Source organism: Microcebus murinus, chromosome 16, assembly GCF_040939455.1.
Source record: "Microcebus murinus isolate Inina chromosome 16, M.murinus_Inina_mat1.0, whole genome shotgun sequence".
Lineage (NCBI taxonomy): Eukaryota > Metazoa > Chordata > Mammalia > Primates > Cheirogaleidae > Microcebus > Microcebus murinus.
In genome coordinates this window covers 29502797-29528177 of record NC_134119.1, presented here as the reverse complement: position 1 = coordinate 29528177, position 25381 = coordinate 29502797, and the positions used below count along the sequence as shown (strand labels likewise).

Sequence of the window (25381 nt, the reverse complement as noted above, 5' to 3'; positions counted from 1 at the left end):
GAAAGGTGAAGTGACTAGTCCAGGGTCCCACAGTCAGAAAGTTTTGAGGAAATCCTTCTAGACCGTCTCAAAAGCTATAGTTGGCCCTGCTCTGCCCCAGAGAGGCTGAGTACTTGGCCTGGGACCTGACCCTGCGTGAGCATCTCAGTTTCTCTGTTATGAGGCCAGAGCCACCTCTGAGGGCCACTCGAGTCCCAAGGTCCTAAGCTCTCCCTCTTCCTCGGTGGGAGCCCCAGGTGACATGTACTGGGGCGCGTGATCGGGGCTGCCCGCCCTCACCTCCCTTCCATGTCCACAACGTGCAGGGTGTCTTCCAGGAGGCAGGTCTTGAGCTCGTAGTCCTCCTGGCTGCTGGCCGTCAGTGATGGGGAGGCATTGACCTCCAGGAGCCACCTAGACCAGGAGGGAGCGGAGGGCTGTAGGGAGACCAGATGGGGAGCCCGGCTCCACCCCCAGTTCCGCCAGGGCTGCGACGGGGAACTTAAATGCAGAGAGCTGGGTGGGTATCAGAATGATTCTGGGGTCCTGGTGCTGTTACTGTTTTTCCTTCTTCTGATAGAGAGGTGGACGCAAGAGAAACGTCCCTTGCCTAGTGAAAATGTGCTGTAGATGCGAGCGACCTGCTGTGGCAAAGGTTGGGCAGACGGTCGGGAGGGGCGAGACTGTGATGAGCTGGAAAGGGATGCGAGCCCAGAATGGCGAGGTCACCTAATTTTTCCAGAATAGCCAACAATTCTGATTTTTATGCAAACATGTCCCAAATTTCAGTGCTTGTCAACACATTTAAATTAAAAACAAATCGTTCTGGCTCACTCCTGTAATCCTAGCACTCTGGGAGGCCGAGGTGGGAGGATCACTCAAGGTCAGGAGTTCAAAACCAGCTTGAGCAAGAGCGAGACCCTGTCTCTACTATAAATAGAAAGAAATTAATTGGCCAACTAATACATATAGAAAAAATTAGCCAGGCATGGTGGCACATGCCTGTAGTCCCAGCTACTCAGGAGGCTGAGGCAGTAGGATTGCTTGAGCCCAGGAGTTTGAGGTTCCTATGAGCTAGGCTGATGCCACAGCACTCAAGCCCAGGCAACAAAGTGAGACTCTGTCTCAAAAAAACAAAAACAAAATCAAGCAAAACAAAATAAAAAAAAAAATCATTCTGAAGGTCATACTCAAGGTATTTGCAGGCTGAAAGTAGCCCAAGGCGCTGCAGCTTACAACCCCGTCATTTTGCAGACAGGACGCTGGGCAGAGGGGTAGGCTCAGCCAGCAGGAGACCAGGGCCCCTTTCTACTGTGTGCTGCCTCCTCCTGAGCATATCCCTGCACAGTGTCCACTGCAAGGCCCACGGCTGCCCCTCACCTCGCTGCAAGAGGCAAAGGAGAGAGACCCGCTGCTGCTGAGATCTTGTTCCTGAACCAGGGCCTGGCTTAGGTCTTGCTCTGGGGCTCCTCCTCCCGGCTCAGGAAGCCCCTCAGCACCTACGGTGACCCTGAACAGGGTCCTGGAGCCGGCAGTGCCGGTGGGGAGCAGCTCAGCCCAGGTACTTGGACCCCGGGCCTGGCTTTGCCTCTGACTTGCTACATGACCTCAAGCTCCCCAAACACCCCACTGGGCTTCCATGTCCCCCCAGGTGAGGCCATCACTGTGGTCCCTGCCAGGTCAGGCTTGTGCTACGTATCAGATCAATCTCCTCCATGAGCGCGGTGGAGTGCACCAAATTTTTGGCAGGGACCGACGCTGTAATGGTATTCCCTTACATGGTGATTTGCATCCTCAAAGCACCGGGACTTACAGAGGGGGCTTGCCTGGTGCCAGGGAAAGCTCCCTGACTCAGCAGATGATCAGGAAAGGACTTCTCGTGACAGGCACGTGTTGCTCAGTGCTCTGCAGACTATATGTCACTTAATCCTCATAACGATCCTATAAGGTATAGGCACAATGACCACCCCCATTTTACAGATGGGCAAACTAAGGCACCGAAAAAGGAAGCATGCCCAAGGTTATACAGCTAGGAAGTAGCAGAGCTGGGATTCAAACCTGGGCACAGTCTGGATGCAGAGTGCACAAAGCATGACTTCCTGGCTCACTGGGCCACCCACCCACTCACTTACGGTTTGAGATCCTGGTCGATGAGGATGTCGTAGCCGTACAGCTCGAAGCAGTGCTTGTCACTAATGATCACCTTCTGCACGCTCTGCAGGCTTTTGACAAAGATGTTGTCCATGTCGCTGAAGAGCATCTCCACGGCCTGGGGCCCGTGCTTGGACGCCAGGTACTGCCGGAAGCGCTGGAGCATCCACTTGCAGCCCTGGGGCCAGGCAGCCGGGTGGGGAGAGGGGACTCAGTTAGCTGGGACCCTAGATGACTGCCCTTAGGTGTAGGCAAGCGGGGCCAGCCCCAGGTCCTGTGATTGGGATGACTGGATGTGCCCCTCCTTGTGGGGCAAAAGTTCTGCATGCCCAGGAGGACTGGCTCCCAGGACCCCGAAGTCCCTGCCCACACAGCCTGCGTAGGCGTCTCCCTGAGCCTGCCTTCCTGAGGACAGGTTGCACTGGCCGTGTGTGCATCCCAGGGCCAAGGGGTGACCACCAGGCTGCTGTCTGCAGGGGTGTGTATGCACAAGGCCCCCACTGTGTGGGATGAAACCAGTGGAGGGAAAGCAGGTGTGAGCAGGGGGCCCCCTCGCCTGCGCCCCTCTGATCTGGCCCTTACCTCTTGAGAAGTCTGAGAATTCTACATTTGAAGCTGTCCTTGCAGGTTATTTTATATAGATTAGATAGATATAAAGTATATCTGTGTGACACATTAGTTGATCAATTGATCAATAGAAGATACATGTCAAGGTAGGAGTAGGGGACACATTTTGCATAGGGGTGCATTAGTTTGATTTGTAAGTTTGAAATATTTAGACCCATGGTACGTTGTACCTCCAGTTGTACTCTCGCCCTGGGCCCTGCCCCTGTGAACTGTGAGCCCCAGACATAGTCCCCCCCGGCACTCCCAGCCCAGCCCTAGGAGGCTGGGTCCCTGGAGACCAGAGGCCAGGCTCCCTCACCTTCTTTGGGTGGTAGTCGGGAGACGTCTTCTGCACAGCAACGTTGGTGAGGTGAACATCTGGCAGAGGTTGGTGGTCAAGGATTGATGTAGATCTCAATGCATAAAAATATTATCTATAAAGCTCAATTATATCCCCATGAAGCTATTATTTAAAAGATAGGAAAAGAGGATGCTCAGCAAAGTGCGTTAGTGGCTTAAGAGCGGATATCGCTCCCCTCTGATGAAGGCAGCGTGGCTCCCAGCTCTTCCCACTTCACCACTGCTCTGGCCTCCCCAGGAGCAGAGGGGAAGGAGGGGTTAAAGAGGAGAGTGGGGGTGGGTCAGCGAACTCGGAGCCTCCCCTCTCCACAGCCAAGCAAAGAATAAACACACAGTCAAAAATCAGTCCACAGGGCTGGGCACCGTGGCTCATGCCTGTAATCCTAGCACTCTGGGAAGCCGAGGCGGGAGGATTGCTTAAGATCAGGAGTTCGAGACCAGCCTGAGCAAGATTGAGACTCCGTCTCTACAAAAAGTATAAAAATTAGCCAGGCATGGTGGCGCATGCCTGTAGTCCCAGCTACTTGGAGGCTGAGGCAGGAGGATCGCTTGAGCCCAGAAGTTTGAGTTTGCTGTGAGCTATGATGATGCCACGGCACTCTACCTTGGGTGAAAGAGTGAGACCCTGTCTCAAAAAAAAAAAAAAATCCACAGAGAAATGAAGCTGATTAGTTGTCAAATCTTTAGAGAAAAGAGAATTTTCTCAGTTTAGCAATGACAGTAGAAATCAATGGACAACTATGGGCTCAACTAAGGAGTCAACTATAATACACAAAAATAAAACAGATGTCAGGACAAAAAAGGCTAGACAAAAGATTTGTAAGCAAATGCGAGAGTCTAATGTTCTTGTCACATGAAAATCAATAGAATTTATGACCCTTTATTTTTTTTTTTTTTGAGACAGAGTCTCACTTTGTTGCCCAGGCTAGAGTGAGTGCCGTGGCGTCAGCCTGGCTCACAGCAACCTCAATCTCCGGGGCTCAGTGATCCTACTGCCTCAGCCTCCCGAGTAGCTGGGACTACAGGCATGCGCCACCATGCCCGGCTAATTTTTTGTATATATATTTTTAGTTGGTCAATTAATTTATTTCTATTTTTGGTAGAGGCGGGGTCTCGCTCAGGCTGGTTTCGAACTCCTGACCTTGAGCAATCCGCCCGCCTTGGCCTCCCAAAGTGCTAGGATTACAGGCGTGAGCCACCGCGCCCGGCCGACCCTTTATTTATTGAATAAAGGATAAGAAAACATATAAGAGAAACTATACCATCTGGGAAAATGCTCACAGCTCCCGGTGACAGAAGATACCCAATTTCAAAGGGAGGTATTAATGAATGGGGAAAATGCAAATTAGGAGAGACGTAAATTCTGACTTGAGACCTGCTTTCTCATCGTCAGTTACATTTCTTTTACATTTTATTTTGAAAAATTCAAAACCCACAGAATATTTGCAAGAATAGTACAATGAATGCTTCTACATGCTTCACCTAGACATGCCAACCGTTTCAGAAATGGCTTTTTCAAATGATTGTCCCCAGTATTGGGGAGCTGGGGTGAAATGGACCGTGTCGACGGGATGATAAAAATAAAGAGAATTCTTTTGGAAAACAATCTGGCCAGATGCACTTGACCCAGTATTTACACCTCTGTGACACCATCCAAAGGAGAAATCTTAACTGCAGTAAAAGGTTTACAAAAAATATATTCCTTTGTAGCATTGTATGTCATAATAGCAAGAAACTGAATATTTCCCAAATGTCTGCAGCATGAGGCATTTGTAAACCAATATATCTACTCAGTGGAATACTTTGTAACTAACTAATAGCAAATGTCTACAAGGAAAATACTGATGATAATGTTTAGTGAAAAAAGGGTTATGTTTATATGGTGGGATCACTCAGATATAAAAGGCAAATGACAACAAAAGGCAACCTCTACAAGTAAACTTGGAAGGAAATACACCAAAATGGTAATTAGTTATTGCTAGAAAAGGTATCTAGAAAGGGCTTCTTTTCTTTTTTGTACTTTCCTGCATTTTCTGATTTGTCTTTAGTGAGCTATACCACTTTTGTTATAAAAACTATGTCCTTTAAATGTTTTATTATTTTTATTATTAGAGTAATACATGTTCCTATAGGAACATGTATAAAATTGAAAAATAAGTGTTTCCTGACCTGATTCTAATCCTCTGCAGTTAGTAGATTTCAGAGTTAGTAGATTACAGAATTGTGAAGATCTTTTCATACTTGCCCTGAACAGAAACATACTTCCTTAAAAGCAAAACTGAGATCCAAACATGCCAATTCTTCACCTTGCCTTTGGTTTTTCCATTTGATAATCTGTCTTGGATACTTTCCACATCACGACATTGCAATCTACCTCATTGTTTTTAACTGATGCACAACCATGTAGACACTTTATAATCCACTTCACCATTCCTCAAGCACGATTTAAGTTGTTTCTACTTGTTCACTAGTATACACATTGTTTCAGTGAATATTTTTATATTTTGTGTATGTATCTATAGATACCCTATATGTATATATTTTTGAGTAATTGTATGTAAGCTATATATATAGTATATACAACAAAGTCAGGTTAAAATATATTTAATTGTTTTAAAACTTGGTATGTAATATCTGAAGCAAATAGGGTCAAATATTAATCTGTTAAATCTGGATGGTGGATGCACGGGTTTCTTAGAGTCTTTCCTGCATTTTCTATGAATAGAAAATAAGAAATTATTTTCTATTAATATTTCAAGATTAAAAAATTAAAAACAATATAAAAGAACGTGTGGAAAATGCTATGTATTCACTCACTGTGAAAACAGCAAAACCTCATTAAATAGAAACTAGCCCAGGGAGAGGGCTTGGTTTGTTTAATAATTCCCCACGACGCTCAGAGATGCACAAACATTTGTAAACGGAGCTGGGAGAATCACTAACATTTACTCAAGGGTCACTCTGGGCCAGCCACTGTTCTCAGTCCTTCACATGTATTATTTAATTTTAATAAAAAAAACAAGGTAGCAATAAAACTCAACTAAATTTGATGACTTGCAGATGATACATGCTTATTAGAATTACAAGATAAAATAAATATACTGGAGATGCTGAAGTTGGCGAAATAGCAAAAACAGTTGCAAAAAAAATACTCAGAAGGGCCGAATCGCCATCTCAGGTGCAGCAATGCAAATAAATGCATTACCCTGGGCATGTACTTAATTGAATGGTGAAATGAAGGCAAAGAGATGCGAACTGGCTGAAAACATTGTGTTGCTCTTTCCATCTTTCCCACACGCAGGTAACAGTCCTGCTGATTTTCCTCTGCCCCTTTTCTTCTGATGCTCAGGCCTAAACATCTTAAAACCTTTTTTGAATGTTTTTATTTTGACCAGATAATCCATTCACATGACTCAAAAGTTAAAAGGCACAAATGTGGAAATACCTCCCATTTGCCCCTGTCCCTACCCACCCAGTGCTCTTCCAAAGACAAGTTCTTTCCAGTTTTTTGTCTCAGAGATGTCTATGTACAGATAAGCAAACATATATAGAGATTTTTTTTTTGAGACGGAGTCTCACTCTGTTGCCCAGGCTAGAGAGCCATGGCATCAGCCTAGCTCACAACAACCTCAAACTCTTGGGCTCAAGCGATCCTCCTGCCTCAGCCTCCCGAGTAGCTGGGACTACAGGCATGCACCACCATGCCTGGCTAATTTTTTCTATATATTTTTAGTTGTCTGGCTGATTTCTTTCTATTTTTAGTAGAAACAGGATCTTGCTCTTGCTCATGCTGATCCCAAACTCCTGACCTCGAACGATCCTCCCGCCTCGGCCTCCCAGAGTGCTAGGATTACAGGCGTGAGCCACCACGCCTGGCCAAGATATAATTTTTAACGTGAATTAGAACATACTTTTTTTTTACACTGTTCTATACATACTTTGTTTTCCCCCGATTAACTATACATGTTGTAGATGATCTCATATCAGTACACGAAGCACTTTCACCATTCCTTTCTAACCACATGGTATTCCATTGTATGAATGAGCCATTTGTCCCATTGTTTCCTATTTTCACTCTCACAAACGAGGCTGCGCAGCGAATAACCTCTAAGCCTGTCTTCCCCTGCATGGCGGGTGCACCTGTCAGCTCAATTCCCAGAGCGGAAGTGCTGGGGCAGAGGGTGTGTGCTATTGTCTTTTGATAGCTAGTTGCCAGGTTGTCCTAGAAGGGGTTGTACCAATTTACACTCCCGCCAGCAACATATGTACCCCCCAGCCTTGCCAAGGCAGTGTGTTATCATCAAAGTTTTGGTCCCTGCCAATTGGATGGGTGAAAATAGCATTATATTTGAATGAATGAGTGAGCCAATGACTAGGCACTGAAGATAAAGGCACATAAAATGATGGGAACATTCTTCAAAGGGGCTAAAACTGTCAGATCCTACGAATATACGTAAGTGTGGATGTCAGTCCCACCACCAAAACCATCACCTGGCAAAGCAGGTTGGGGTGAGCGGCTCTGAGCAGAGCGGGGCTACTCCCCTGGGATCTCCCCCACAAGACCGAAAGCTCCCACAGGGAAGGGACCAGTCCTGTGTCCCTCACTGCTGTGTCTCCCGTGCCCAGACCACAACAGGCACCCGGCAGACATCTGTGCATGGAGAAGGTTGTTCGGGATTGGCCCCAGGACGGAAAGGGCGGGTGCGTGGGGCTGGGGGTAGGCAGATCCCAGGATACACTGGTCATCGATGCTGCTCAGCGTGAAGCGCGTGTTGGAGAATCGGGCGAAGCCATCCCGGTAGAGCCAGGCCCGCAGTGGGGTGTACTGAGGCGGACAGAGGTGGGGACAGAGAGAGAGAGAAGGGGAGGGGAATACATCAAGGCACTCCCACACCGTCCAGGTCCTGCACCTGCCGTTCCCTCCACCTGGAGCGCCTCTCCTTCTTTCCCAAATCAGCCTTCAAGCCTCTGCTCCGACATCAGCTTCCCTGGAGTCTACCTGCTCCTCCCCCGGGACAGGGATCCAGAGGGAACAAAATGAATGGGCCTCTTCTGTGCTCCACCACCACGTGTGTCGCGGCCCTGCTCAGGGTGTGTCCGTGCTCCCACCACACGGTGAGGTCCAGGAGGACAGGGCTGAGCCTGTCTCGGACATCCCTTTATCCTTGTGCCCAGCACAAAGGAGCACACCACGAAGGTTTAAACATCTGCTGAATGAGTGAACAAATGAATGGAGAGAGTAGAGCAAGTGGCCAACAGAGTGGGCACTTGAGGCCAGGAGGCCTGGGTTTGAATCCCAGTTCTGCCACTCACTGGCTGTGTGACCTTGGCCAAGTCACACAACCTCTGTTTCTGTTCTCTCATCTGTAAAATGAAGATAATAGAACCTACCTCACTGGATTATTAGGAGGACTGGATGAGATAAAACCTGCTAAGTACCAGGGCCTTGTACTTAGTAGGTGCTTAATAAATGTTTGCTGTGTCTACCATGGATGGCTGAATGAATAAAGGACAGATAGGGGGCAGATCTAGATGCTGGGGCATCTAAGATGCTAGAACTTGGGTCCACCTGCCCACCCCCATCCTGTTCCCAGATGTCGCCTGCGGCTCTCCCAGGCACAGATAAGACCAGACAAGCTCACACAAGGTGCCCCCTGAACGGCCTCTTCCGCCCACCCCTAGTCCGGCCACCCCTCAACCCCCCTGGAGGAGGACCCCTGCCTTAGTTTCTCACCGACGTCACCAGCACATACACACGCAGGTCAAACTTGCGGCCTGTCAGGCAGGGAAAGAATTAATTCGTGTAACAGATGTTGATTTGTGTCTGGCACTGTGCTAGGTTTTGGGGATACGGCAGTGGATGGGGGACAGGGAGGGTCAACATGGGGAGAGGCTGGAGCCTTGGTGGTCAAGGAAGGCCCATGTGAAGCAGTGACCTGCGGGGTGAGAAGGGGCCTGCCTGGCCCAGAGTCGGGGGGGCCTTCGGCCCAAGGAACAGAGGCCCGAGGGGGCAACAAGGTTGGACAGAGGGCCGAATGGAAGGAGATGAGGTCAGCAAGGCTGGCAGGCACCAGGGCATTGCAGCCTTTGGGTTTTGTCCTACAAACTCTGGGAGCCACTGGAGGGACCTGATCGCTCTGGCTGCTGTGCTGGAGGGGAGCCGAGGGGACAGAGCAGTGGCAGGCACCAGGGAGGAGGTGGCGTGGCTGTCCAGGAGGCAGAGGACGGTGGGCAGGACCAGGATAGAGGTGAGAGGGGTGACCAGACAGATTCGCATGCTGAGCAGCAGCTCGATGAGGAACAGAGGTGGGAGGGGAAGAGAGGGACGCTCCCAGAACGGCTCCTGGCCCTGGCTTGGCAGCCAGTGGCGGAAGGGCTGTGTCCCTCATGGGAGGCAGGATTTGGGGTACTCTGGTTTTGAGTTGCTGTCAGATGCCCAATAAGGATGTCACAGGCTGCCAGATATCATGATCTGGGGTTCAGGGGCAAGGTCTCGACTGGGAGTCCCCGGTATCTGAGTGGTATTTTAGCCACAGACAGGATGGGGTCACTAGGCGGGAGGAGAGAGGCGAAGAGACCCAGGTGCTACCCCCTGAGGAAGGTCACTGCCCGAGGAGGAGAAAGAAGGCAACTGGCATTAACGCCACTGCAGTGATGCACCTTGGAGCACCTGCCCGCCTCGGACCAGACCCCCGGAGTCACCCCCTGCTCCCACCTGCCTGGCCCCATGTGGGAACCGCAGAAGCAGGGTGGGCCTGGAGGGACCTGCCAAGGCTTCGAGGAGGAGGCTCGGTTCCACCTCGGGGCCTTTGCAAATCTGCTCACAGTGACTCCTGGTTGTCCTCTGGGTCTCAGCTCACATGTCACCTGCTCAGACAGGCCCTCCGTGGTCCCACCATTCTCTGCCTGTCACCCTGCTTGATCTACTCCATAGCACCCACTGCGTGGGATTGTTTTATGTATTTGTTTTCTGGTTCCCTGCAGCCTGCTCATCCGGTATAAGCTCCACGAGAGCACGGTGGGCAGCCAGCACTCAGGACAGCGGCTGGCACCGAGCAGGCCCTTTATAAATATTTGTTGCATAAATGCATGAAAGAATGAGTTGGATCTTGAAGAAGGAGGAGAGTTTTCCTGAACCAAGAAGGGAGCGGGAAGGGCCTGCCAGCCAGAAGGAACTGCATGGCAATGGCCAGGAGCTTGGAGCACGCAGGTCTGTCCTTGCACCCCTCATGCCTGGTGTCAGGCTGGGCCCTTGGCAGCCCTTGGCCCGGCCAAGCTTGGTGACTGACTGAGGACCACTGAGCGGGGGAGCAGAGAGCAGAGACAGCCGTCTCACCTCCTATCAGGTAGGGATTTTCGATGTAACGCTGAGCCACGTAGTTCTCCACAGGAATATCATCTTTCTGGTCATCAGAGCTCCTTGTGTCCTAGTTGCAATAATAATAACAAAATTGAGCATTTATTGAGTACCTCCTGTGTACGAGGCATTATGCTAGGCACTCTACTTGGGATAATTCACTGGATCCTTAAATCAATCCTATCAGGTCATTATTCCCATTTTATGGATGAGAAACTGAAGCACAGAGAGGGAGAGTAACTTGCTCAAGGTCACACAGGCATTCAGTGGTGCAGCTGGGCCATGGACTCACACAGTTTGGGCCCAGAGCCTGAGCATTTAACCTCTAGACCTGTGCTGCCCAATAGGGCATCCACTGGCCACATGTGGCTGCTTACATTTGCATTTAACCAATTAAAAGTCAATGAAATTACATGTTGCAACGGGGATGACACTTGAAGATGTTATGCTCAGTGAAATGAGCCAGACACAAAAGGACAAATAGCATATGAGTCCACTTAGGTGAGGTTCCTAGAATAGTCAAATGCATAGAGACAGAAAGTACATGGGGGTTACCAAGGGCTGGGGGAGAAGGGGGAGTTGGTGTTTAATGGGACCACAGTTTCAGTTTGGAAAGACAAAAAAGTTCTGGAAATGGAGGGTGGTGATAGTTGCACAATATGAATGCACTTAGTGCTATAGAACCACACACTTAAAAATGGCACATTTCATGTTATGCATATTTTACTAACATTTTTAAAAAGGAAATGAAATTAAAAATCCAGTCCTTGATCATACAAGCCACATGGTGTGGCCATACAAGCCACTCAGTGTCAGCATGTGGCCAGTGGTCACTGTGTGGGAGAGCACAGACATATACCACTCCCATCACTGTAGAAAGTTCTAAGCACAGTGCCGCGTAGGCCCCCCACAGCCCCCCAGGACATAGCTCTCCTCTCTCCCCGCCAGCCCAGCTCAGGAAGACGGCAATGCTCCTATGCATGTGCACAGCACCTCACAGGCTGCAGAGTCCTTGCCCACCCATCGTCCCTTCCACCAAAAGACAAGGGTCACGCACTTGATGGGGTCATGTAACAGCCTCGTGGCAGGGAGCGCTGGCACTCAGGGCTTCTGGCTGTCAGGGCAGATTTTCTCCACCCACCTCACTACCTCCCTTGGCTGCGTTAAGACGGAGGCAGCCAGGCCTTCCTTCGCTTCCTGGGACCCCAGCCCAGCCCCACCTCCACTCACGTGGCTGCCGGAGGGATTGATAGCGCTCCGGGCGGGCTGGGCCTCCAGGCTGGTGAGCTTCTTCCCTGCAGTGCCCTGACAGTTCCGCAGGAGGAGTAAAGACACTGAGCAGGGTGCTGGCCATCCTGCTCCTGCCACCCACCCTGCACCACTGAGGTTCAGGGGCATCTGCAATTTCCCCAGACCGCACAGCTGCTGAGTGGCAGAGGCAGGATTTGAACAAGGATTTCTACTGCACAGTGTCTTGGGACAAGGATGGGGCCAGGGGGAGCAAGGGAGCTGCCCCTGAGCTCAGTCCAGGACTCGGAAGGAGAGTCCGCCAAACTCTCTCCAGCCAGGTGAGCAGGAGGCCCAGAAAAAGAAATGTGCATTGAGCACTTACTAAGTGCCAGGCACTGTTCTCAGGGGTTTTATGCTTATGAGCTCATTGCATCCTCAGCAGGTGCTATTACTGTTCCCATTTACTGGGATGCTGAGAGGTGAAGTAACTGCCCAAGGTCACCCACCTATTGAGTGGCAAGGTCAGGATTTGAACCCGGACAATCTGGCTGCAGAGACACCCCCCTGCCCCTGCTCCAATGGGCAGGCCTGTGTGCAGAGCTTCCCTGCCATCCCCCTGAGGTTGGAGGGAAGGAAGGAGTGGCCCTCCTGCTGGCAAGGGCAGCCGAGGGTTTGGGGAGCAAGGGGAAGAGGCAGGCTCACCTTCCTCCAGTCCATGATGTCCTTCAGCCTCCGGAAGAGGAAGATGCCCTTCCCCTGCGACCGGGCTACCTGGGGTGGGCGTGGGTGCAGAAAGGCCAGCTGTCAGCTCTGTGTGTCTCTTTGCTGGGCCCTGTGCCTGGGCACCCTACCCAGCATGTCTCTGTCTCATCTCCCCCGTGGGCACCCAGCTCTCCCCAGATGAATGGCCCAGCTCAGTCCTGCAGGGGCTGGACCAGGGAAGGCGCTAACATGGCAGAGGGAGAAAGGGAAGGTGGCAGGAAAGGGAGATTGACTTAGCTCACAAAGACATACATTTGCATGAATAATGCAAAAGAACAGACAATTAAAAAACCATTTCTAACAGTCCTGGGAACATATCATCCGATTCTTTTTTTGGAAATCAATTTGCCTTCCTAATTAGGGTTTGCTTCGGCTAATACTGAAATCCGTCTGCCTTTACTGAACCCCAGCATGGATAATTCATGGCTTCACAGAGTCTAGGGGCTGGGAGAATCTTTAATCATGCATAGTGGTCCTCACCAAAGGCATTCCTCCCTCCTTTGAGTAATGATCTCCAGTGGTCCTTCTACAATGGTCACCTCCCTGGCCTTGCACACCCACAGTGCCTGGGAGCTCACTACCCTTTCCCCACCCCCAAACCTCCAACAGGGCCCTTTTTGTTGCAGGATAGCTTTGTTAAGCTGTCATCCAAAAGGCATATATCAGCTGCTACGGTGTGCTGGGCATTATGCTATAGCAATAACACAGACCTCATGGAACTTTCACAGACTCACCTGTGCTGAGCTAAAATCCGCCAGTCCACCTCTGGCTTATAGGGCCTCCTAGAGCAAATCTGATTCCTGGGCACCAGAACAGCCCTCTACTTATCTGCAGCCACCAAGCAGGTCCTCCCGAGTCATCTTTCCTCCAGCATAAATGCACCTGGCAAGAGCAAACTCTCATTTCCTCCTGTTCCCTGAGCTTGGCCCACCTGGCCCACCTGAGGCTCTCTCTCAGTACAATGTCCGGGCAGGCAGAGCTGTCAGGGGTGGCTGCACAGGTTGTCCATTGCATGAGGGGCCCCTGCTCTGCCTGCCATGCTGTGCACCCTGGTTCAGGGTTGTGAGTGCCCAAAAGACTATGGAGCACTGGTGGTGGCTCAGAGGTGTCCGAATGCACACAGCAATTTTGGAGAGCAATTAACCAGTGTGATCAAAAGCTGCCAACAGTTCGAAGTCTTGCGAAAGACTTGAACAGGCATTTCATGAAAGATTATCAATGTTAACATAGAAACAGGCACTCAACTTCACGAATACCAGGGAGATGCTAATGGAAATCACAATATGATACCACTACACACTCTCTGAGAATGATTAAAATTAAAGACAGACAATACCAAGTGCTGGTGAGGACGTGGAGAGACTGGAACTCTCGCACACTGCTGGGGGGAGTGCACATTGTTTGGGAACTGGTGGCATCCATGAAAGCTAAACACAGGTTCCCCCTATCCTAAGTCCCAGCAATTCCTCTCCTAGCTACCTGCACAACAGAAATGTCTGCACATGTGCACCCAAAAACATGAACAGAGACACCCATGGCAACACTATTCATAAAAGCTCCAACTTTGAAACTCTCAGATGGATGAATATTCACTGAATGGAATAGGATACAGAAGTGACAATTAACAATTTATAATTACCCACATCTGTAGCATGAATTGCATAAACTTAATGTGGAGGGGGAGAAACCAGACACATTGTGGTCATACTACACAATTCCAATGATATAAAGTACAAAAGCAGACAAAACAAATCTCTGCTGTTAGTGACTTGGAGGGTTGTGAGCAGGGCCGCTAGGGGTTTGGAGACGCCCCCTTTTATGACCTGGGTGCTGGCTACTTGAGTGTGTCACTCTGGGAAAATTCTGTATCCCTATAACTTGGGCACTTCTCTGTGTTTTACTAAACTTCCATTAAAAAGTGTTTTTTAGGTTCATACCTTTCAATGTAAGAACCCCCACCCAACCCCTGTGGTCGCCTTCCCCGTAGCCACACCCCTTCCTTTCTCTCCCTGCTGGTAAAGCCACCTCTCATGATAGACACTGGAAAGGACAGATACTGGTTTTCCCAGTTTCCCTTGCAGCTGGGGGAAACCATGTGACTGGTTTTGGCCAATGAGAACTAAGGACAAATCTGCTTGGAGACCCTGGGAAAGATTTTCCTCCTTGTTAAAAATATTAGAGAGGGATCGAGGGCAGGACAGAGAGCTGGGGAGAGAGGAATGATGCTTGGCCCCTTTCCATCTTTCTTTGAACACTCAGTCTGCAGAGGTGATGCTTACAATGACAGCAGCCATCTCACGTTCATGAAGTGACAAATATCATGACAAATGCCAACACCCTGAGGATACAGAGTGGACAAAAGGAAGGAGCCTGGGCCTTCGATGGCTCTATTGAGCACGTCCCCAAACCTGGAGTTGCCTGCCTCCAGCTTCTTGTTATGTGAGAGAATGAAACGGCTTTGAATGAAAGGTAATCTTCTTACGTGATGACACATCAGGGTTGTGAAGACTGGAGATCACCCACCACCTAGCCCCAGCAGATGGCAGTTTCGAAAACAATGACAACGATATTTCCAGCCCATATGTTCCCCAGAACCCCATCAGTAAGTAAAGTCAATGTCCCCTCCCCTTGAATCTGGGACAGGCGTTAGGACTGTGTCAACGAACTGTGAAGTCCAATGCCAAATCATAAAAGGCGGTGCAGCTTCCGCCCGGCTCTCTCTTTGAGGCTGGTCGCCGCTGGAACCCAGCAGCCATACAGGTAGGAAGTCCAGGTCACAGGGGGAGGCCCACCCGGAGGGCGACTGAGACTCCTCGCCCTCGACCCTGGCCGAGCGCCCAGCTGACAGCCAGCACCCACTTGCCAGCCGAGCGAGCGAGCCAGCGTGGACTCGCTCCTCCAGCCGCAGCGCAGCGGCCCCAGCGGTGCCGGGGCAGGGCGGAGCCTTCCCTGCCAAGCGCTGCCCAAACCGGAGGCTCAGGAGCCAAATAGGATTATTGTTGTTTCAAGTCACTACGTTTTGGCGTGGTTTGTTACTCTGCAATACACAACCGGAATACTAACTTTGGGAAAATGGTTCCTAACAATGACAACACCAGCAGCTAATACTTATCAGATGTTTACTCTGTGCCAGGCATGATGATTTATGCACATTACCTCATTAAAGCTTAAAAAAAAACCCATAATATAGGCATTAATAGTATCCCCATTTTGCAGCTGAGGAAACCAATGAACAGAGAGGCCAAGCACGTTGCCCGTGGTCACCCAGCCAGCAGGTGACAAATCTGAGACAGCTGAATCTATGCTACACAAACTTGGGGCTCATGTACCTCTTGCAAAGTGCTGGCAGGGGTGGCAGGGGAGGATACAAAATCACACGATAAACATGGCGCTACCTCCTGGAGTAGCTATCTTACTTGATAAGTTGGGAGGAAAATATTTTTATATTATCCCTTTCATAAAAAGATAAAATTTTGATTGGAAAATAATATTTGGATGGATATATGGAGTGAACCATAACTTTGATTTTGTACCAGCTGTGGCCACCCACAGTCCTGGTCCCCTTGTCACCCCTGTCTTGTCGCTGGGAGCCACATTCCTCACGTGGCATTCATCGGGTGTTGGATGCAGCCACTCCCTTGTCTCCCCTGCCAACAGAACCCATTTGGATCAGCTCTTCCTGCTGTCCTGCCCTCTGGGGAGGTCTGAACCCTCACAGTGCCCCCATGTGATTGGTTCAGGCATGGGCCAGAAGGATGCCAGGGGAATTCTGGGGAAAGTTTGTGTCTTCTTCATAAGGGACACAAGTCCAGGGCATTCCTTTATTCCCAAGGCAAGTGGAAGTGTGAGGTTAAGCTGGAGCTATGGCAGCTGTGTTGTGATCAAGAGGCATGGCCAGCCTGCTGGAAATTCATGGTGTTGCGGGGCCTCCTAATAAACCATCCCTGGAGTCAGCCTTTCTTCATTAAAAGAAACTCCCTGGGGTCTGTAGCTTAAATGAGAAAAACAATTTCATCTTTATTTTCACTAACCCTTAACCAGATTTTCACATTTCCTTCTATTATGAATGCAGGCAACAAGTCAGAGGAGTATTAGCCATGCCGGTGACTTTGCCATCAAAAGAAATCACAGTTATTTTTATACCTCATTACAATTGTTGCAGATTTCCCAAAATATTGTTATGCTCCTTCTGACTTTGAAACGATGGTACTATGAGGCCCGCTGTTAGACTCTCTTTAATTGTTAATGAAAAGCACATACATTACTATAGCACAAAGAATTTTTTAATAACTTGTGTTGTGGCCATGAGAATGCACCTCGCAGGCCTCTAACTGCAGGGGAGTAATTGACCGAGAGTGCCAGCTGCTTCTAGCTGAGGTCCAGCTGTGCTTGCCAGGCCTCCTTGCTGAGGCTGCTCCCAGACAATGACCAAGCCCTACAAGGATATGAAGACTGGCCCATTCCTGAGAGACGGGGGACAGCCTGCTCTGGCTTGAGGCATCCCAGCGGCTTTGCTGAAATTTCCATACACTGCTCAGTAGCAGGGGCTTCCTCCCTCCCCTCCCTCCCTCCCTCCCTCCCTCCCTCCCTCCCTTCCTTCCTTCCTTCCTTCCTTCCTTCCTTCCTTCCTTCCTTCCTTCCTTCCTTCCTTCTTTCCTTCCCTTGAGATCTGACAGCTCTCCTAGCCTCATGTGCCTCCCTCTCCTGTTTTTCTCACTGGCCAAACTCTGGCATGTTTAATTTTGTCTTGGCATCTGTGTCTTGGAGAACCTAGACTAAGGCAGTTTGATAACTGATTTTTAATATAGTTGCTTTCTTTTATAATTAAATGTACTTTATCTTATGCTTTTAAAACCACTGTTCTTTCATAGGTACATACTTACCTCCAACTCATTAAGTGTATGTGCAGCTTTTTGTATGCCAACTATACTTAAAGTGGCTTTTAAAAACCCTACTATTCTGTGACAGGGTCAGTACATTTCACCAATGCCAAAGAGGCCCATGGCATAAAAACAGTGCAGAAGCCCTGTCCTCTTGTCTAAGCTACTTTTATTTGGGTTTTCTATTATTTACCAACCAAAGCTTCCTGACTCTTAGAAGATTCCAGAGAAACCAGCTTGGTGGACACATGGAGAGCAGAAGACAGGCCTCATCCCTGGGCAGATAGGGGGACACAGAGAGGGACTGAGGGACAGGCCTGGTCCCTGACAGCCACGCACCTGCCTCCCAGCACCTCGAGGCAGGCTGAGGAGCCAGAGTGGCCCTGTTACCTTTGTCCTGCCCACCTCCCACCAACCCAGCAGCCCAGAGCCGCTGGTAGGGAAGGACGCCCACCCGGAGAAAAAGTCTGGAGTGATGCGATTTTTACACTACACTCGGCTTTTAATGGCCAGACCCCAGGGCCTGTTCTTACATTCCCCAAGAGCCAAACAAAGCACCCCCAGCTCAGGCCTCATGGGAAGACGGTCCCCACAGGGAGGCATAAAGAGAATGACACTGCCTGCTGCCTTCTCAGCCCACTCGACCCCTCTCTGGGCTGCTCTATCACCACCAAAGAGGAAGATGAAGGCTCAGCAGGCACCCAAGGGCTGCTGTGCGACTGGCCCAGTCACAGCAACTATGAGCAGACTTTTGACTGTGGGTGGACCAGGACCAACCGAGTCACAAAGACAGGCCTTGCGGGGAGAGTGGAGAGATTTGGGGGATGTTTTTTCTTCTATTTTCCAAACCTAGGGCATTGTTCTGTTTTGGTTTGGTTTGGTCTGGTTTTGAGACAGAGTTTCACTGTGTTGCCTGGGCTAGAGTGCTGTGGCGTCAGCCTAGCTCACAGCAACCTCACACTCCTGGGCTCAAGCGATCCTCCTGCCTCAGCCTCCCGAGTAGCTGGGACTACAGGCATGCACCACCATGCCTGACTAATTTTTTCTACATATTTTTAGTTGGCCAATTAATTTCTTTCTATTTTTAGTAGAGACGGGGTCTCGCTCTTGCTCAGGCTGGTTTTGAACTCCTGACCTTGAGCTGTCCACCCGCCTTGGCCTCCCAGAGTGCTAGGATTACAGGCGTGACATTGTTCTGTTTTTAACACTTCTTCCCCAGAGGAATCCAAATAGGGTCCCAGAACTAATACTTAAACCCAATGGTTCTCAAAGTGTGGCACCAGGCCAGTAGCCCCTCATAACCCAGCGGCATGGTTAATTTTACGTGTCAACTCTGCTAGGCTATAGTACCCGGTTGTTTGGCCAAACACTGGTCTAGATGTTGCTCTGAAGGTATTTTGTAGACGTGATTGACATCTACCATCAGGAACTGTAAGTCAAGGCTGTCACCCTTGATCACATGTGTGGGCCCACCCAATGAGCTGATGCTTAAGAGCAAAAACTGAGGTTTCCTGAAAAAGAAGCGATTTTGCCTCAAGGCTGGAACGTAGAAATCCTTCCTGGGTTTCCTGCCGGCTGGCCCTCAGATCTCAGATCTGCTGGCCTCCACAATAGTGCGTAAACCAGTTCCTAACACACACTCACACAAACACACACACTCTCTCTCTCACACACACACACTCACACACACACATATCCTGAAACTCCCATTTGTCTGGGGAGCCCTGGCTGATACACCCAGGAACTTGCTAGAACCACAGATTCTCACACCCCGACCCAGGGCTGCTGAATCGGACACTCTGGGGGTGGGATGCTCTCAAAAGCACTTGAGAGATTGTGTGCACATTGAGTTTGAGAGCTGCTGCTCTGCAGCACCGATGCTCATAGTGTGTCTGTGGCCAGCCGTGTCGGCACAGCCTGGGCGCTGGTTACAAAGCAGGACTCTTGGGCCCCGCCCAGCGCTGCCGAGTAGGGCTCTGCATTCACCCAGGTCCCCAGTGGATGCGGGCACACTGAAGTTTGAGAAACACTGAGCTGGTGCTTCCCCAGGGGCAGGGAGAAGATGAGGCATTTCATGGTTTCTTGGAAATAACAATAAAAGTGGTCAATTATTGGGCACCTAATACCAAGCCCTTCATGTCACTTACATAATTCGTGTATTTAACATGTATGACTTCACTGGATTCTCTCACAACCCTGTAAGGTAGATCCACTCATGAATTCCATTTTGCAGATGAGGAAATGGACTTAGAAGGACTTAGAGGAGTTGAATCAAACCTCAGAAGTGGTGGACACAGGTCAGCGTGGTGGCTCACACCTGTAATCCTAGCACTCTGGGTGGCCAAGGTGGGAGGATCGCTTGAGCTCAGGAGTTTGAGACCAGCCTGAGCAAGAGCGAGACCCCATCTCTACTAAAAAATAGAAAGACATTAGCTGGACAACTAAAAATATATAGAAAAAATTAGCCAGGCATGGTGGCGCATGCCTGTAGTCCCAGCTACTCGGGAGGCTGAGGCAGGAGGATCGCCTCAGCACAGGAGTTTGAGGTTGCTGTGAGCTAGGCTGATACCAGTGAACTCTACCCAGGGCAACACAATAAGATTCTGTCTCAAAAAAAAAGTGGACACAGATTTAGAACCCAGGCCAGTGTGACGAGAAGCACCCACTGTCCATACCCCTGACAGGATGCCTTAATATTCAGTAGAGAGAACACACACACACACACATACACACACACACACACACACACACACACACGCACACACACACGCACACACACGCGCACACACAGGAGCACACACAGCCAATATTCCGCCTCCTAATTATAGCTGTCGTTGTGTCTGCTGCTAACAAAGGCCATGGGCTGGGAAAGAAATCAATTTAATATGCAATTGCTGTTCCCAATTAGCACAAATTACCATTTGTCTGAGAGGATAGTGCTGGGAGCTGGAATCCGCCCTGGTGGGTCACAGTGTTCATCTGCCTGATCCCTCCTGCTCCCGCTAGAGCCTCCTCCCTGCGCCTTCCCGGACACAGGGGTGGCAGGAGGGGCCAGGAAGGGAACCAGGTAGCAGCAAAGCCCCCTTATGTTTTCCAGGCTCGGGGATGTGCCAGGACCCAGGAAGGGATCTGGGGCGGGGGGGAGCAGCCCCTCCTTGTGGAGCTGAAGACTGGGGCCTCACGCCAGTCTTCAGGGAACCCGGGAGGCCCGGGCGCATCCTGGCTAGGTGCCTGTTTGGAGCACCCATTGTTTTTGTCTCCCGGTTGGTGCCGCCTCCAAGCACCTGTGCTGCTGGCTGAGTCTGCAGCGGCCAGCGCTGGCCCCAGTCTTCAGCTCCACAAGGAGGGGCTGCTCCTCCTCCCCCCCAGATTCCTTCCTGGAGCCTGGCACATTCCCAACCCTGGAAAACATAAGGGGCTTTGCTGCTGTCAGTCAAGGCCATGGTGGCACCTGGCTTTGTGGTGAGAGACCAGCCCTGGCATGAGAAGGGGCTAAGTGACTGGTAGGCTCTGTGTCACTCTTGCCTTCCACTCAGTTTCTTTTCTTTTCTTTTCTTTTTTTTTTTTTTTTTGAGCCAGAGTCTCGCTTTGTTGCCCAGGCTAGAGTGAGTGCCATAGCATCAGCCTAGCTCACAGCAACCTCAATCTCCTAGGCTCAAGCAATCCTGCTGCCTCAGACTCCCAAGTAGCTGGGACTACAGGCATGCGCCACCATGCCCGGCTAATTTTTTCTATATATATTAGTTGGCCAATTAATTTCTTTCTATTTATAGTAGAGACGGGGTCTCGCTCTTGCTCAGGCTGGTTTCGAACTCCTGACCTCAAGCGATCCGCCCGCCTCAGCCTCCCAGAGAGCTAGGATTACAGGCGTGAGCCACCACGCCCGGCTCCACTCAGTTTCTTGATCCCCAAAGGGGTACATCCTGATGCCAGGCCTTTGCATATGCACTTCCCTCTGCCTAGAATACCTTTCCCTACACCCACCCTTTTCCAGCTCACTCTTGTGCATCCTTAAGGTCACGGCTCAATTTATATTGAATAACGAGAATAACAAAAACTATCACTTATTGAGTTTCTGCTATGAACTTTACCTCTGTTAACTCATTTCATCACATAACAACACTATGCAATAGGTACTACAGGGATCCCACTTTGCCAATGGGGAAAGTGGGACACAGAGAAGTTAAGTAATCTGCCTGAGGTCACACAGCTAGTAAGTGAACAAGAGGTTTAACCTGAGAGCCCTACCTCTCCCTTGTTCAGAAGCCACCTGGCAGGGGGATCGATCCTCCTGCTGTTCCATCTACTGACACTATTCTCCTAATGACACTCAGCACCGCCATAACCACTCACGTGTCCTCTGCTTGCTTATTGTCTGCCCTTGAGGACGCAGAGACCAAATGTGACTTGCCGGGGCTGTTTCCCCAGTGCCAGGTGAGTATTTGTGGATGCTTGAGCAAACGAGCCTCCTCCGCTCTTCAGCTCCAAACCAGGCCTGGGGACACTGCCCCCGAGGGTCAGAGCGAGGACAGGGGTAACACAGGAAAAGCGCTTGGCCTGGCTTGGCCATTGTTTTCTTCCATGTCAGGGAGAGAGGCTCTGGATGCCCCTTCCCGGGGTCCTGGGGCTCACTTGGGCATTCAGTAAACACTTATTGAGCTCCTACTGTGTGCCAGCAGTCCAACACTGCAGAGAAGAGGAGCTAAAGCCAGCCCTGGGGGAGGGCAGAGAGCACGCATGTCTGAAGCTAATCCCAGGCAGTCAGGACCCCAGCGGGGGCCAGGACACCCTCCCTCCCGCTGCCCTCCCTCCCGCTGCCCTCACTAACCCCCCACCATCACTGGGCACTCACAGGCTTCATGATCCAGGTGATTCCTGGGTATTTGCGAAACTCCTCCACAAACAGGTGGTACTCGCAGGGCATCTCGAAGGTTTTGGGGAAGAAGTCGCACTTGGCTGCCTCCACCTTTCCTGCCTCGCGCTCCAGCTGCTTCCGGAACCGCTTCAGGTTCTTCACCATGTAGTTCTTGCGGGTCAGCTGGGCAGCGGGAGGGACAAGGCCGGCCGTGGGCTCCTGCTCCCCTCCCAGCCCCTACCCAGCAGCTTCCATCCTCTGCCCACAGGATAACACTACGAGTAACTTCGAGAGCCTGCTAAGTCTGTAATTACCCCCACTTCACAGCCAGGAAAACCAAGGCTTGGGAAGGTTAAGTGCGTTGCCAGAGCCACAACAGATGTTCAGCACTGCCAGGATTTGACCAGGGCCTGACCATGACTTCAAAGTCCATGTGTGTTTTTTTGTTTGTTTTTGTTTTTGTTTCTGAGACAGGGTCTTGCTCTGTTCACTCAGCTAGAGTGCAGTGGTGTCATCAGAGTTCACAGCAACCTCAAACTCAAGGGATCCTCCTGCCTCAGCCTCCCGGGCAGCTGGGACTACAGGCATGTGCTACCATGCCTGGCTAATTTTTCTATTTTTTGTAGAGACGAGGTCTCACTCTTGTTCAGGCTGGTCTGGAACTCCTGAGCTCAAATAATCCTTCCGTCTTGGCCTCCCAGAGTGCTAGGATTACAGGTCCAGTGTTCATGTTTTTAACCACTACGATACACTAACCTTTGAACATCTCCATCACTGGCTCCTCCAGTCCCCTCAGACCTCCCTCCCATCTCTAGACCCCAAACTTCTCAACTTTCCTTCACCCTAAAATCACCATAACCTCTCAAGCATTCTGCTCATTTGGTCCTTCCACCCCCAATTCAGCCTGCCCCTCAAATCTCTGATCCTGAAACACCAACCATCCTGTGACCTCAAATCCCCACCCCAAGAAAGGCTGGTCCTCAGGGCTTGGATCCTACACCCTCCATCCATGTAGCTCATCACGAATCTGGTCCACACGCTCCCCACCTGGCATGCACCCAATTCCCTTACACTCTTCTGTTCTGATCCTTGTACCCCCCAAACCAGCTCCAAGTGATGGCCACACCCAGTGATCTGAGCCGGCTAGTTCAGCGCAACCCCGCCACCTGCCCACTCACCTCATAGTGGTTCCGGAAGTGACTGATCCGCACGTGCTCGTCCATGTAGGTGTGGTCGAAGTTCTCCCGGAGCCAGCTGACGTCACACCAGTAGAAGTCCCACTCCCCTTCGCTGAGGGAGGGAAAAGGTCATGACCTGAGGACCTCGGCACTGCTGGAGGTCTGTGGCCCAGGGCAGGGCAGCTGAGGGGGCGAGAGGAAGGGTATGCAGCAGTGTGTCCATCAGGAGTCTCGAGGGGGTGGCCGTGGGCTGCCACTGGCCCACATGTGCCTTTTTAGGCCAGAGTGAAAACTAGGGAAATGTTCCCACAAAAACCCAAACTGATCTGGCCAGGCTGAGCCCTGAGTGTCCCCAGGCACCTATCAGCAGGACTGAGAAGCAGCCACCCCTTTCGACAGGACATGCCCTATCCAGACCGCAGTGCCCACCGCTCTCTACAGGGCACCAACCAGCCAGCCTCACCTGTCCTTGTCCTCAGCCCACGGTGGAGCTAGGTGACATGTGCAAGCCCCTCCCAGGTCACAAAGCCCTCCTTTCACTAAATCCTCATAGCAGGCCTAAAAGGTGACTTCAACCGTCCCCGGAGCTCTAAGGCAGGCTGGCCTTGCGCACTGAGGACACAGCACCATCAGGACTCATGCCCTGCTCTGCCCCGTCCTTCCCAGACACGCCAGGGGGAGTGACAGAAAACCACACTCATCTACCAAATCTGGGTACTAGAGCTGGGCTGCAGGGAGGAGGTGCTTGAAAAAGAAGTGAAAGGAGATAAAATACCATCATAACTGCTTCCAATTATTTTTAACTAAAAAAATATGGATATAACTGAAGCCTCCTGTATGTCCCTGTCTACTCTATCTCTTTCTCTCCTGTCCCAAAGGAAACCATCAGCCTGAGTTCGGTACGGATCACATCTATGCAATGTCTTTATAGTTCTTACTACATATGTATGTGCATATCTATACGTGGCATAGTTTGGCATATTTTAAATCATCTAATTGCTAATATTATTGCTCACCATGTGCCAGGCACTGTTCTAAGTACTTTACAAATATTAATGCATCGATCCTCTTAGCAACCCTAAGTGTTACGTTCTGTTATTATGCCCATTTTACAGATGAGGAAACTGAGGCAGGCACATAGAGATTAAGGAACCCAAGTTCATACAGCTAGTAAGTGGCAGAACAGGATTCGAACTCAGACCATGGGGCTCGAGAGTCCAAGCTCTGTGGCTAGAATCACTTCTATCTGCTTCCTTTCACAACTTGGTTTTTTCTACCAAACTTTCATTTTGGAGATTTGACCACTTGATAAATATGAGTCTAATTCAGTCATTTTAACAGCCCTATTCCATTCCATGGGGTGAACAAACCACAATGTCCTTATCCATTTTTCTATTAAGAGGTGTTTGGGTTGTCCCCTCATCCCCCATTTTATTCTATTATGGACAAGTGTGCTGAGTGTGTGAAAAATATCTTGAGGAGTTTTGAGGCAGCAACAGAGAGAAACGAGGAGGCGGCTGCCCCGGAGGTGATGAATGAACACAACCAAGCGGGGAGGGTGTGGTGGTGGGCTGCCTTCCAGAAGATGCCTGGCTGTATCTCTCATCCCAGACGCAGCAGGCCTGTGAGGCCACGTGGAGACGCCACGAGAACCTTCTTCGGTCCTCCGCCCCAGCAAGGTCCCCGCAGACAGCCAGCATCAACTGCCGACTGTGAGCGAGGATGTCCCGACAGCTCCTGCTGTCAGGTGACCTCCAGAGACAGACTCTCCCCAGCTGACGCCCCGATGTGGCAGAGACAGGCCAGTGCCCCTGGCTCCTGCCAGAATCCCGGACCCACAGGCGCTGTGAGCTGACGCATGCTGCCTCAGGCACCACTCCTGCAAGGGCGCCATGTGGGCGACACCTCCCAGCATTCCGGTCACACAGACCTCACTGTACCTTGTAGAAAGGTTAACGGCCATGTCCCTATTTTAATGTTGATTGGGAAAAAGCGAAAATCCCAAGACAAACACAAAATACAA

General features: G+C 50.5%; 1 protein-coding gene across 4 annotated transcripts in view; it reads right to left on the bottom strand.

The window, feature by feature from the left end:
• TTLL9 (tubulin tyrosine ligase like 9) overlaps positions 1-25381 on the bottom strand; it is a 51662-nt gene that overhangs the window by 5443 nt on the left and 20838 nt on the right. For 2 of the 4 annotated variants that reach the window (XM_076011017.1, XM_076011019.1), the window contains exons 4-13: positions 23359-23470; positions 22178-22363; positions 12386-12454; positions 11684-11758; positions 10433-10523; positions 8831-8871; positions 7834-7921; positions 3056-3114; positions 2112-2308; positions 280-393 (exon numbers count right to left, since the gene is read on the bottom strand). In XM_076011017.1, coding sequence (XP_075867132.1) covers positions 280-393; positions 2112-2308; positions 3056-3114; positions 7834-7921; positions 8831-8871; positions 10433-10523; positions 11684-11758; positions 12386-12454; positions 22178-22363; positions 23359-23470 — 1032 coding nt within the window. The remainder of the gene's footprint in view (positions 1-279; positions 394-2111; positions 2309-3055; positions 3115-7833; positions 7922-8830; positions 8872-10432; positions 10524-11683; positions 11759-12385; positions 12455-22177; positions 22364-23358; positions 23471-25381) is intronic. The other 2 variants (XM_076011018.1, XM_020281775.2) reach the window with 1 other exon arrangement.